Raw genomic sequence first — 12,646 nt, 5'->3', positions numbered from 1 at the left:
CCTACCTTGCCCCTCTGCCAGCCTGATCACCCCTACCTTGCCCCCCTGCCTGCCTGATCACCCCTAACCTCTCTGCCTGCCTGCCTGATTGCCCCTAACTGCCTCTGCCTGCCTGCCTGCCTGATCGCCCCTAACTGCCTCTGCCTGCCTGATTGCCCCAACTGCAACTCCCCTGCCCGCCTGATCTCACCCCCAACTGCCCTCCCCTGCCAGCCTGATCACTCCTAACTGCCTCTGCCTCTGCCCCCACCACCATGGCTTTGTCCGGAAGGAAGTCGGATGTCTGGAAGATGGCTGGTCAACCCGGTCTAATTAGTATATTACCCTTTTATTAGTATAGATAGATTATGTAGGATAGGATTGCTTAAATGGGGGAAAAAGCCTTTTTCAGCAGGAGGAGATGCTCTTGGCAGACAAAAACACATAATCCCTATATCTGGACTGATAGCCAGCCATATGCACTATACTGCCAAACTGGTCATTAAAAACTGAATCACTTTCTTACACCTTACACCAAACAGCTGTTGCCCTTAAAACCCCTCCTCAGCCCCCACCTTAGGTTCTGCCTTCACATTTCACCCAGAGTAGGTTCTGATTGGTAGGTTTCTATGCCAATCAACATCAAAAGCTCAGCCTCCTAGGCAGCCATTGGCTCCTTGCAATTCACCCAGATTTGGTTCTGATTGGTCAGTTTCTATGCCAGTCAGTATCTCCAGGCCTATCTCTTGGCCTGATTATAGAGGCAGGGCTGATCAGCAGCCGCCCCAGGCTGCTGGTGAGTGGGCTGAACTGCTGATCTCTGGGAGACAGAGAGAGAGGCTTGGCTGCTGCTGCTGATCAGCCCCGCCTCTCTCTCCGAGAGGTCAGCAGTTCAGCCCGCTCGCCTGCTGCATGCGCAGCCAGGCATTCAGTCAAGCATTCGGTCGTTTTGGATGTTACGACCCTGGCTCTTTGTGTATATAGATTAGACCGTTTCAAGATAGTGGCAGCAGGGTTTCCACCCGTGGTCAGGTTTTCGGTTAGTGTTGGCCCCAGTTGTTTCTCGGGGTGTGTTTTCCTGGTCTGGTTGCTTCTCACAACGACCTTCTATCCAGCGAGGGCCCCTGGGAGCAAGTGGTCGACAAGCAGTAGGGTTTGTGGCATTTGAGCGTGTCCGGAGGTGAAAGTTTGTAAATAATGCTGCCACCAAGTCCATTGAATCCCGGGTCCCATGGAAGTGCAGGCTGAGAAACACTGGGAGCTCATCTCCACCTACCTGACAGCGTGGCGGCTGGGGGAGAGGAGAGATGATGGGTTTAGAGGGAGGGCCCAGGGAAGACTGATGGCTTGGCAGAGGTGCGGGAGTCAGCGGAAGGATGAGGTACGAAAAAGTAGCTCTTCCCTTTGCTCTTCCCGACGTCTTTTCGGAGCCTTGAGCTCCTGGCTGCAGCGATAATCCTTTTATCCAACGTCTGCGTGGAGGCTGCCACTCCAAGGTGCTGGCGCGTCCAGTGAGCAGAATTGGACCTACAGGGAAGCCTGAGAGGTTGACGGCAATGCCGCATAAAGCGAGGTTTCTGGCGTTAGACCTGCCGGGCGCTGGCTGAGGCTGCCCTGGGAGGCTGGCGCGCTTCCCGGCAAGGTGCCCGGTAGAAAGATTCGGGGCCTCGGGCACTGGCCTGTGGGACGCGAAGGGATGCTCTGGTCCCGGGACTTGGGAATAACTGGCACTTAATTGTGCGGTTTCTCGGGGCCCGTGGGCCTGACGGTTGAGAGGATGGAGGCTGTGACCTGAAGCAGCCGTCTTTCCATCCCTGCCACGTAGCTGGGGGTCTCAGGCCCCAGATCCTCTCCAGATTAGGTGGCCGAGGTGATGTGCTTACGTCTACAGCCAAGTCGGATCAGTAGCTTGGAAAGTTCTGCTTGATTTTCTAGTGACTCCAGAAAACAGGTTTTTATGTCTTTTCTTTATAAACAACTGTTTTTTTCTAATATATTTGTGCATTATTTTTACCAAGTGTTGATACTTGTGTGTTTCTGGGGTGAATGGAGCCTTCGATGAGGGACCAGACTCATCATTCTGGGTGGACGTTTGTGATGGGGTGCTCCTGTGGCCCGAGAATGGACTAGGAATGCTGTGCGTTCCGGGTCGGGAGAAAGCCGGTTATCTGAGGCTTCTGTTCGTTGGGGTCTGGTTAGCCGGAGTTCCCCTGAGCCTCTCCATGCGTTAAGTCTCCTTCAGGGGCAGCTACCTGGACTCTTGGCTTACGAAGTGTTGTGGTGCCTCTGAGATTTCACACCAGGTGTTAGGACGGACTTCCTTTGAGAGACCCGGAACGTTGCAATACGCTCACCCTTGAGCCTGACATTTAAATAGTCACATCTGTCATTTATCAGCAGCAGCTGCAAAATTAATAGTATATACAGACAGAGTTCCAGACTAGCATATTACTTGTCTTTATACTACAATTTTTAATTGTTTAATTATTTTTTTCATTTCCACTCCAGCTCAAACTTGGTGTCATAGGTTTTTCCTAGTGACTCTTCAAGTTACAACACGTTACACTTGAAAGGGTTTCTTGGTCAAGCATCTTAATAGCTTCTTTGGGAATATAGTCTTCGTCCCTCTTCTGACGAACCTTGCTGTGTTGCCCGGGCTGACGATTCCTAGCTGGGAGGGTTTCTGTTGAGAGGAGAAGGGAAGAACATCAGTGAGTCAGGCCGGGCGCATGGCTGTGCGGTCTTGGGGGTGTGGGTTGAATCGGTGGCTGCCTCCTGTGGTGAAATTCGGGGGCTGCCGTGGACTGTTGGACACGCGAAAGGGAGGTAAGACTGCTGCTCGAATACTGTTTGACGGTGTTATTTTCCTTTTTGTGTCAATTGTGTATCCTGCACTTTCTCACCTGTGTCCTCCACCAGTGGAAGTTCTCGGTAAGTCTACCATCCAACCTCCGGTGGCTGGTCACGGTGTGGTCCTTGCTGTGGGCTTGTCCAGGCCTCTGCCAGTGGCCCACACCCTCCTACCAACTCAGAACAATCAACGGTGCCTACTTAATTCTCCATAACTTTAAGAAAATGGTGTGTGCGTGTGTTTCGATCACTTTCTTCCTTCCATGTTTGGCACTTTAATGGATTAGCACAACATTCAAAGAGCTTTTGAATCAATATAATCCAGTTTAGACTCATGGAAAGAAGAAATGCAGAGTGATTTAAACCCTCCTTTCCCCTGGAAATAAACATCTTTATACATACATATGTATCTAAGAATACATATGTGTGTGTGTGTTTATACCACAAACGAAACCTGTAGAGCCACATTCAGTAATTTCCCTACAGTAATTTCCAAATCAGACTTGGTTGTATTAATATGGCAAAGTATCTTTTACTTTGTCTCCCCAGAATTAGAAAGTTCTGTTCAAAACTTAGAATTCATTAAAAAAAAAAATCAAAACCAAAGTATTTCTTATTTCAGCAGAGTTTGTGGAATGGCTCACTTCAAAGGTATCGGATGCTCAAATCAAATAATCAGAACGATTCTTCTTGATTGAATGTTGGACCTCATCCTGCGGGTGATTTTGCTACTAAACCTTAGTAATTGTTGCTCTTGGGCGTTTCGGGGCTGTCCGTCTGTCTCGGAAGGCCGGCCTGCGAGGTGTCTGTGTGTCTGAGCATTCGCACTGAGCAGCTCCCAAGGGGGGTTTGGGTGGGATTCTGTCACCGACGACGACAAACGCGAACCACACGGGTCTCCCCTGACAGCTGGGGGCACAGCTCTGCCTCGACTTCCCCTCATGGTGACGTTGGGCTGCTGCTTCCCCAACTTTATGGATGACGATCCTCCCCAGGCCTCACGCTGTGCGGTGAAACAGCGGCCAGTGCCGAGTGTCCCTCAGGGGGGCAGGGGGCGGCGGTGAGGCGGCGTGCTCAGTGCTCATTGGGATAAATTCCATGTTGCGTAGCCTTGACCATTGGACGTGTACATGCTGGCACTTTAGTGTGTTCACAGCGTTGTGCAGCCATTCCCACCACCTAATTTCAGAACACTTGCCTCACCCCAAAAGACGCCCCCAGGCATCGCCCCCATTCTCTGTGCCCCCAGCCCGTTGCTGAGGGGAGCTGGGAGGTCGTGCTGTAGTTGGAGACCTGGCGCAGGGGCGAATGGCTTCTGTCTCTTCAGGTGCAGGACTAGGCGGAGGTGAGCAGGGACCTGATCAGGAAAGACTTGACTTTCGGGACAGTGTTGAAGCCCTTGAAGACTTCCTGGTTTCTAGAAAGTGCTGCCCTGATGGTGTCCATTTGGATTAGATAGACCGTGTCTATTTGGGTTAGATAGATAGTGGCCCAACTGGACACCTCGTTAGCGAGTGGCTTTTGTTCAGGTGAGAGGTGCTCGTGGCCAGGGCACAGGGAGGGGGAGGTGATCGAGTTCGAGAGCTGTTTGGGAGAAAGTAAGTGAAAGAGGGGGTGGGTTTCTGGGTCCGGCGACCGGGTGGAGGGTGGGAGTGTTTCTCTAACCACAGAGGACGAGCCTTCCCGGGGACAGGAGGGGACGTGGATTCTCCGGTGAGCCACAGGTCGCCGTGGGGTGGTTTTGGTGGTTCTCTGAGCTGTCTCGTCTCAGTCTTTGCTTTGATGGATAGCGGCTTGCTCAGGACCAGCGAATCTCGATGACAAAATGCCTACCTTTAGGGGAAGGATTATGGGACCATGAACTGAATGCTCATTTTTTTAAAAACCCACCGTGCCCTGCATCCTCCCCCTGCTGAGGTGCCAGGGACGCCGTGTGGCCCCGATGGCGCTGACGCTCACCAGTGCCCACCGCGTGCTGAGTGCCTCATAGGCATGAGGTTGTTCGGCCTCAGGAGCCATGTGAACTCTGGGGACTCCCTGTTATCCACAGCGCACAGGTGAGGAGAAACAGGCCCAGCGTTTTGAAAGGATAACAAATTGAGTTTGAAAATTTTTTAAGTCAAAAGCCTCCAGTCTATCTTTCTTTTCACTCTGGGGAATCAGTCCAGTACCGTTGCTGGACATTGGAGAGACTTATAGAGGGATAGTGGGAGCCGCCTTCCTTTGGAAAAGGGAATTTTTCATTCCAGAATCGAATCTCCAGCTCACCCTGCATGCCCATGTCTGTATTTATATCCCATTTGTCACCAGCTCAAAGATGCCATCCATTGTAAGAAGCACCATTATTTTCTAAACCACGAAAAAGAAACCCCTGCTGGTTAAACTGTGGCGACACGCCATTGATTGTAGGACACAGCTTGATTTGTGAGGTGCAAAGATGTGGAAAGGGGGCCCTGTTAGAGTGAAATACAGTGTTGTGTCAGGGCAGATGGAAGTCATTTTGTGGGATTCTAAGCAGCTTCCTCAGACATCTGTCTCCGGAAAACAAATGACTTTGGATGTTTTCTGACAGCGATCTTGGCCGGTGCGGCCTGCGTTTGTTCTCCGCGGGGAGGCCCTCCCGCCGAGCCTGGCATCTGCGTGGTCCAGCGCAAGGCTCAGGTGAGGGCTGCAGTGTGTGGGGAGAGGCTGGAGGCCCCACCTCACACTGATGGCGCTGACTGGCTTCTTAATGGGGCTGTCGCAGACGGATGTGGGCCACTCAGCTCCCAGCATGTTTGCTGTGAGCGTGAAGGAGGCCTCTGAACAAGAAAGACTGAGGGTTGGGGTCTGGCTGGGCCCATCCCCAGCTGGGTGGCCCTGTGCCAGCCACTTTGCCTCCCTTAGTCTCTGTTTCCCCCTCTGTTCAAAGGGGGTATTAATTCCTGCCTTGAACATTTATGTAAAAACTAGAGGCCCAGTGCACGAAATTCGTGCACTCGGGGGAGGGGCCCTCAGCCGGCCTTGGCCCTCTCGCACTCCGGGAGCCCTCAGGGGATGTCCGACTGACAGCTTAGGCCTGCTTCCCGCCAGCAGTGAGACATCCTTAGCGCTGCTGTGGAGGAGGGAGAGGCTCCCGCCGCCACCACCGCTGCACTTGCCAGCCATGAGCCTGGCTTCTGGCTGAGCAGCGCTCCCCCTGCGGGAGCACTCTGACCACCAGGGGGCAGCTTCTGCGTTGAGCATCTGCCCCCTGGTGGTCAGTGCGTGTCACAGCAACCGGTTGTTCCGCCGTTCGGTAGATTTGCATATTGGCCTTTTATTACATAAGATTAAAGAAAATACAGAGTAAATGATGGGAAGATACGGGATCTTCATTTTACTCCAGGAAGGTTTGTGAACTCTCCCTACTTAATTAACAAACAGCCGTCAAACCCCCTTCCTCTCAGGGAGCCATGCCCTGGCGCCTGCCCATTGGTAGGCATTGCCCCGGGAACATTGCTTGGGAAAAGAAGAATCATGTGACTTCCCCTGGGGAGCAGAGGGCTCCTGGCTTTTGTGCCTCGGGATTCTCCAGCAGCACCGAGACCTGGAAACTGGCAGAGGGAGAACATTCTCAAGACCGGGATGGCTCAGACTGCACAGGCCGGGTCACCAACAGTCCCGCGCCCAGTAGTTTCATCGGAAAGCCCATGGGAGGTGCCCTCCCTTCTTTTGGCTGCTCGGCTGGCCTGGAATTTGCTAGTTTTATGGTCTTAGGCCATTTAAGGCCGAGGCGATGGAGGACGGTGAGCAAACACAGAGGGAGCTGTTCTATCCCTGCCTCCTTCATCCGCAGGCAGGTGTGCTGGGCCAGAAGGTGCAGGATCCGTGGGGGACTGATGTCACTCAGAGAACTAGAGAAAGAAAGATGGACTTACTAGTAATACTGGGGAGTGTCGTGAACGTTGCATAAAAGGAATTTCTGAGCTCACGTGGCCAAATCCTAATCTCGGGAGAGAGTTTGAGGAGGGTTTGCCTCAAGGATGGAGACCTACAGGGTGAGCAGGCCAGGCAGGTGGGGAGGAGGGGTAGCGCCTGTGAAGGTGGGTGGGAAGCGGAGGAAAGGAGAGAGGGGAGGGAGGGGGGTGGACCGGCTGACCCATGCATGCCTGGCAGGCAGGCCATGTTAAGGACATTGGACTTTTCTTGAACGAAACAGGAGCTGTTGACAAGAAGTGATACTTGCATTTTTAAAGGAATCGGGGCTGCCGATCTAAACGCAGTCAGGGTGACATAGGAGGGGCCCTTGCGGCTGTCCAGTGAGGGTGGTGACGGGGGAAGGAGAGGACAGAGAGAGTCCGTGTGGGAGGGAGGGCGCTGGAGCGGCCGGGACGCGTGTGGAGGTGCCGGGCGCTGCTGCCGGGGAAATGAACAGGCTGCCCCACACTCCGACCCTGACTTGGGCGTCTGCAAAGACCACGGTGTCTGAAGGCCAGTGCATCCGCCTGGGGCATGGCGTCACTTCCTCCTTGGTTGCTTTTCATAAACTTGGTTACACGTTGTGTCAGTGAAGTTAAGAAGTAAACGTTGTGTTCAGGTTCTGATACATCCTGAGTAGAAATGTACTCACTGCAACTATAATTATAACAACCTTGACAGGTTATACTTAGTCTAGAACGCCGCAGCTTGAAAGTCCTCTAATTTCAACTGTGCATATTTAAAGTGAGTCTTCTATAATTACAGAATCGTTAGATTTCTGTTCGTGAGATTAGATAACGCCTGGTTCTGGTCCCTTTGCTTTTCGCCGTAAGTATATTTTTAAAACTCAGTTCTGTTCGTTACGGATAGACCTGTGCCTCACGGGAGGAAGAAAAGATACACCTTTTCCAGTTTCTGATCGTCAGAGGCTGAGAACACAAGATGTGCTGCCGTAATCAAAGCACATGCAAGCGGGTTGGTCAAGCATTAGCCTTTTAGTCTCCTTCCTCTGCACGCCTCCACCTCTCCACGGAAGTGAAGAGCATGCTGACCTGGCCTGCAGCCTCCGTGTGTCGTAGGCTGGAGCATCAGGAAGACTCAGAGGCGTGCGGAAGGCCTTAGACCAGCCCCGAGTTCCGCTGCTCTCCCAGTGGGCCCGAGGTCGGCCCCCGCTGCAGGTTGCGGGAGAGCAGGGAGCGTGGGCAGCATCCCAGGGCTTCCTGTATGCGGGGTGGTTTCCGGTGCGCAGCCAGCACTTAGAGGAAGAGGAAACCCGCAGTTCTCACGGGGTGCTGACCCCGGCTTCCCTGCCAGAGCGCGTGTCTGCGTGCCCTGAGGGAGCCCTGCCCCCCAGCAAGCTCCCGGAGAGGGTGCAGAATGCCCGCGTAGGCTTCCTGCCCACTAGGAATCAGACCTGCGGTCCAGCGGAGGTCAGTGTGTGGGGATGGCTGCCCTGCACCCCGTGGAAGCTGCTGGAGGCCCTGATAGAATTCTCCTGGTGGGTGGTGACTAATGCAGGAATGCGTGAGCGGGTCACCTTGAGGCTACGTGGAAACTTCCAAGCAGCAGGTTCCTGCGTGGTGTAATTGGTGGATGCCGCCCCTCCGTGGGGTTCAGTGCTGCGGAGTGTTGTTCCCCCGCCCCCAGGTGTGAGCTCACTTGATGAGGGTTAGGCATGCGCAGCGTTTACTGTGCGTTTCGGACATCGGAGGCACGTCCGGGGCGACCTGACTGCATATGCCTTCCCCTTACATGCGACTCCGAACTGATCGCTGCCTCAGAAGTGACGTCCTTAATAAACCTCAGCGCTCTTTGCTGGGACGTTCTCGAAGCCTGCCCGCTTGCTCCAAATTAGGCCCCTCATCTGTTTACGAGAGAAAATACAGAATACATTCCTTCGTTCAGGCAGTTTTCCCTGAACCTTTTCTTTTCAAACGATGCGTCACATTTAAAGTCCCCGTGTCCGTGCTAAGGGGGGCGTGGTGACGGGCAGGAGGCGAGTGGCACTGGTTCACAGGCTCCCACCCGGTCACAGAGGCGCAGGCTGTGTGGGCGCCGACCCCACTCCCCCTTCCCTGGGGGACCCTGCACAAGGCCCTCGCCTTCCCTAGGCCTTGGCCTCCGCTGACACACCCGCAGGTGGCTCGGATAACCGCAGGCCGCCTCCATCTCCAATATGCCGTGTTTAAAACAAGCGTTTGTTGAGCACTTGTATGCACGCATGGCCGGGGGTTGGGGGAGGAGGTGGGGGGGGGGAGGGAGTGGAGGAGAGTCCACGAGAAGTTAGAAATTCTGTCTCAGGGTTGGACGATGGGGGGAGCCCCCTGTGTGGGGAGCCGGGGGGAAGCTCACACACCGGCCTGGGCCGTCACCTCGTTCCCCCTGACACAGGTTTACAGTAGCCGCACCCCTGCCCCAGGGCCCGTCTGTCCCTGTTTATCTTCTAGGGCAGCAGGCTTTTCCTCCAAGGGCCCGCAGGAGTGGGCCTATCACTCTGTAAATGACGGGGCGTGGCTGTGTTCTGATAAAACTTTATTTATAAAGATAGTTTGCCGACCACATTCTAGAATTGTTTCAAAGGTTAACACCCTGTTTTAAACTCTAGAAATGGTTGCCTCCTTTGTGGGGTCTGCAGACCTGGCTGGACACGGACCCAGCTTAGCATCGATCCCACCTTCAGTTTCTCGCCTGCAGACGGGCTGAGACCCCTTGATTACGGGCTCGTTCCACAGGAAGCGCATTGAGAGCTTCCCCTGGGAGTCCAGCTGACTGCCAGGGAGGCAGGCCACAGAGCCGGGCTGACATGGCCACCCCTGCTTCCGGGACAAACTCCTGTGCAAACAGAGGCTCTTTGATGGAGGTTGGCCCAACAGAGCCAGCTTTGCCCATTTTGGGGGACATCCAGAGGCCCTCGCCGTGTTCACCCTTTAGCCTGTTCAGAATGTGCTCAGAGGAAGGAATTCCGTCTGGCTGCCGTGTCCCGGGGTTTTGTTGGCAGAGGGCTCTGACGGGCTGCCTGAGGCAAGAGGGCAAGTCGGGAGCCGCCACCCGGAAACCCTCCTCACAGGAATGAGCCAGGATCACTGGGACTTGGAAATGGCTGGCCCAGAACAGCAGCCACCTTAAGTCCTTTCTGGGTATAACTACATACTGTGAGGTCTTGGAGAAGTGGGGTTCCCACCCAGCACCCCAGGGAAGAGGGCGGTCGTCCTGGGAGCCGTTTCAGCGGCCGCTGGCCCTGTCGTTCGCAGGGAGGGGCGACATCCAGCCGCAGTTGGACAGCGCGCTCCAGGATGTCAACGACAAGTACCTCCTGTTGGAGGAGACAGAGAAGCAGGCCGTCCGCAAGGCGCTGATCGAGGAGCGCGGCCGGTTCTGCACCTTCATCTCGATGCTGCGGCCAGTGATCGTAAGTGGGAAGTTGCAGGAGGCCCAGAGTGCCAGCTGGGGGAGACGAGACGCCCTCCTTCTTCTTCAGCCGCCATGCTGAGTCCCTGGGCACCTGCTGGGCGTCGGGAATCACGATAGGAGAGACCAGGACTTCGGTGCACGTTGCTGCCGGCCGCATGGCCCACAGCTCGTCTGCTCCTGGCACCAGTTGCTGTGCTTACTTTTTCTCCCCGAGTCCAGAAAGCCTGGCAGAGTGGTTCTCGAAGTGTTCCCCAGTCCAGCAGCGTCACCCGGGAGCTGGTTAGACATGCACATTCTCAGGCCCAGCTCTGGGGGTGGGGACCCAGTCACCTGTGCTTTAAACAAGCTCCCAGCGGATTGGGTGACCCACTGGCCAAGCTGACTACCAAGGAGTGACTGTGAGATTAATACGGGCACAGCCTCAACAAGTCAAATAGGCTTGTTTTTTCTTTTTATAAAATATATTTTTATTGATTAGAGAGAGAGAGGAAGGGAGAGGGGGAGAGAGAAACATTGATGTGAGCAGCATCAATCGGCTGCTTCCTATACACCCCCTCCTGGGGATTGAGCCCACAACCCGGGGACGTACCCCAGCTGGGAATCAAACAGGTGACCTTGGGGTGCATGGGATATCCCACCCACTGAGAAACACTGGCAGGGCGGCATAGGCTCATGTTTAAAGTAACTGGCGGGCCGGCTGCTGACCTGTGAGGAGACACGGGCAGCCTGTCCAGCGGCCTGCAGCCCAGACCCTGCGAGGCAGACCCGCGGGTTCGCTGTGGCCTTGGCGCACCCCTGTCCGCGGCACGCAGGCCACCCCCATGATGGCAGCTCTCCTTTTCCCCAAAGAAAGGCTGCGAGTGCCTTCAGCAAAGATGTCCCAGTCCCAGGGGGCCTTTCCTGAAAAGTCGAAAGGGTCAGCCAGAGACCCTAATAAAGGCGGTCGGGCCGGGACGATGAAGTGGACCCCCTGCTGATGACATGCTGTGCACCCCTGCCTGCAGGAAGAAGAGATCTCCATGCTGGGGGAGATAACGCACCTGCAGACCATATCTGAAGACCTGAAGAGCCTGACCATGGACCCCCACAAGCTGCCCTCCTCCAGCGAGCAGGTAGGCGTGCCGCAGGCGCTCGGGGGCAACCCGGAGAGGGGCACTTCTGGGTCCTGAGGGTCCTGTGAGGCAGGGTCCCACCGAGTCACAGTCATGCTTCACAGTGAGGTGCAGGTGCCCCTCTGCCAGCCGTGCAGAGCCCCGTGTGCTCGGGGACGCGGCCTTCCTCGCCTCATCTTCCCCAGTGTCCCCTCTTACAGAGGACACTCGGCGCTGCGAACAGTCACTGAACCAGGTCCGCCCAGCTAGTTGGCGGCAGGACAGATTTGAACCAAGCAGTCAGTTTCCAGAGCCTGTGCTTGTTAAAAAACATATTTCTATTGATTTCAGACAGGAAGGGAGAGGGAGAGAGATGGAAACATCAATGAAAGATGTTTCCATCACGCCCCACACTGGGGATTGAGCCCACAATCCGGGCGTGTGCCCTGACTGGGAATTGAACCCTGACCTCCTGGTTCACAGGTCGACCCTCAGTCACTGAGCCACACCGGATGGGCCAGCCTGTGCTCTTAGCCTCTGTGTCCATCTACCCTCTAGAAATACACTCCTGACATCGTGTATCTTGGCCGTCATTTGAGCCATTCTAATTAAGTAATGCATGAGGGTCTCTCTTGTTTTTTGGTGCTTATTGATTGGTTCATTCATGTGACACTCACACTGTATCCAGTGGCCCAGCTCTGGGGGTGGGGACCCAGTCACGTGTGCTGTAAACAAGCTCCCAGCGGATTGGGTGACCCACTGGCCAAGCTGACTACCAAGGAGTGACTGTGAGATTAATACGGGCAGAGCCTCAACAAGTCAAATAGGCTTATTTTTTCTTTTTATAAAAGATATTTTTATTGATTAGAGAGAGAGAGGAAGGAAGATGGAGAGGAGAAACATGGATGTGAGCAGCATCCATTGGCTGCTTCCTATACACCCCCTCCTGGGGATTTGTTTAGCTACCATGGTGGGGACCTGGTGTCTGTGGCATGAGACCAAGTGGGAAGAGACATATCTGGGAAACAGCGGATGAATCACACCGTGGCTATTGGCCTTTGTATCAAATTCTTGTCCCCTTGGAGAGCCAGCTCAGAGGCAAATTGGAGAGCTTATATTTTCCATCCTATGAAATTTCTCTTGTGAGACCTCAGCATGTATTCTCTCTCAGTAAACAGACATTGAGAGAGCACCGACCGTATGAACAAAAGGTACTCCTCACACTCCAGTAGCTATCAAGTGGGGGAGACAGGCGTAGAAGTAGCTGTGAAAGAATTGGTTTGCTCTTGACTCTGTCACGTCTTACAATAGCGAATCCTGGGCAAATAGGGCACGAGTGACGGCTGGAGCACTAATGGCGAAAATGCAGGACCAGC

At 54.4% G+C, this 12,646-nt stretch overlaps 1 protein-coding gene across 10 annotated transcripts in view; it reads left to right on the top strand.

Moving 5' to 3' along the window:
* MTSS1 (MTSS I-BAR domain containing 1) overlaps nt 1–12,646 on the top strand; it is a 145,699-nt gene that overhangs the window by 120,612 nt on the left and 12,441 nt on the right. For all 10 annotated transcript variants that reach the window (XM_080646891.1, XM_080646887.1, XM_080646890.1 and 7 more), the window contains 2 exons: nt 10,020–10,177; nt 11,184–11,291. In XM_080646891.1, coding sequence (XP_080503017.1) covers nt 10,020–10,177; nt 11,184–11,291 — 266 coding nt within the window. The remainder of the gene's footprint in view (nt 1–10,019; nt 10,178–11,183; nt 11,292–12,646) is intronic.

The sequence above is a fragment of the Plecotus auritus genome, assembly GCF_963455305.1.
Source record: "Plecotus auritus genome assembly, chromosome: 11".
Taxonomy (NCBI): domain Eukaryota; kingdom Metazoa; phylum Chordata; class Mammalia; order Chiroptera; family Vespertilionidae; genus Plecotus; species Plecotus auritus.
The sequence above is the reverse complement of the archived record's forward strand: the minus strand, read 5'-3'. Positions and strand labels throughout refer to the sequence as shown.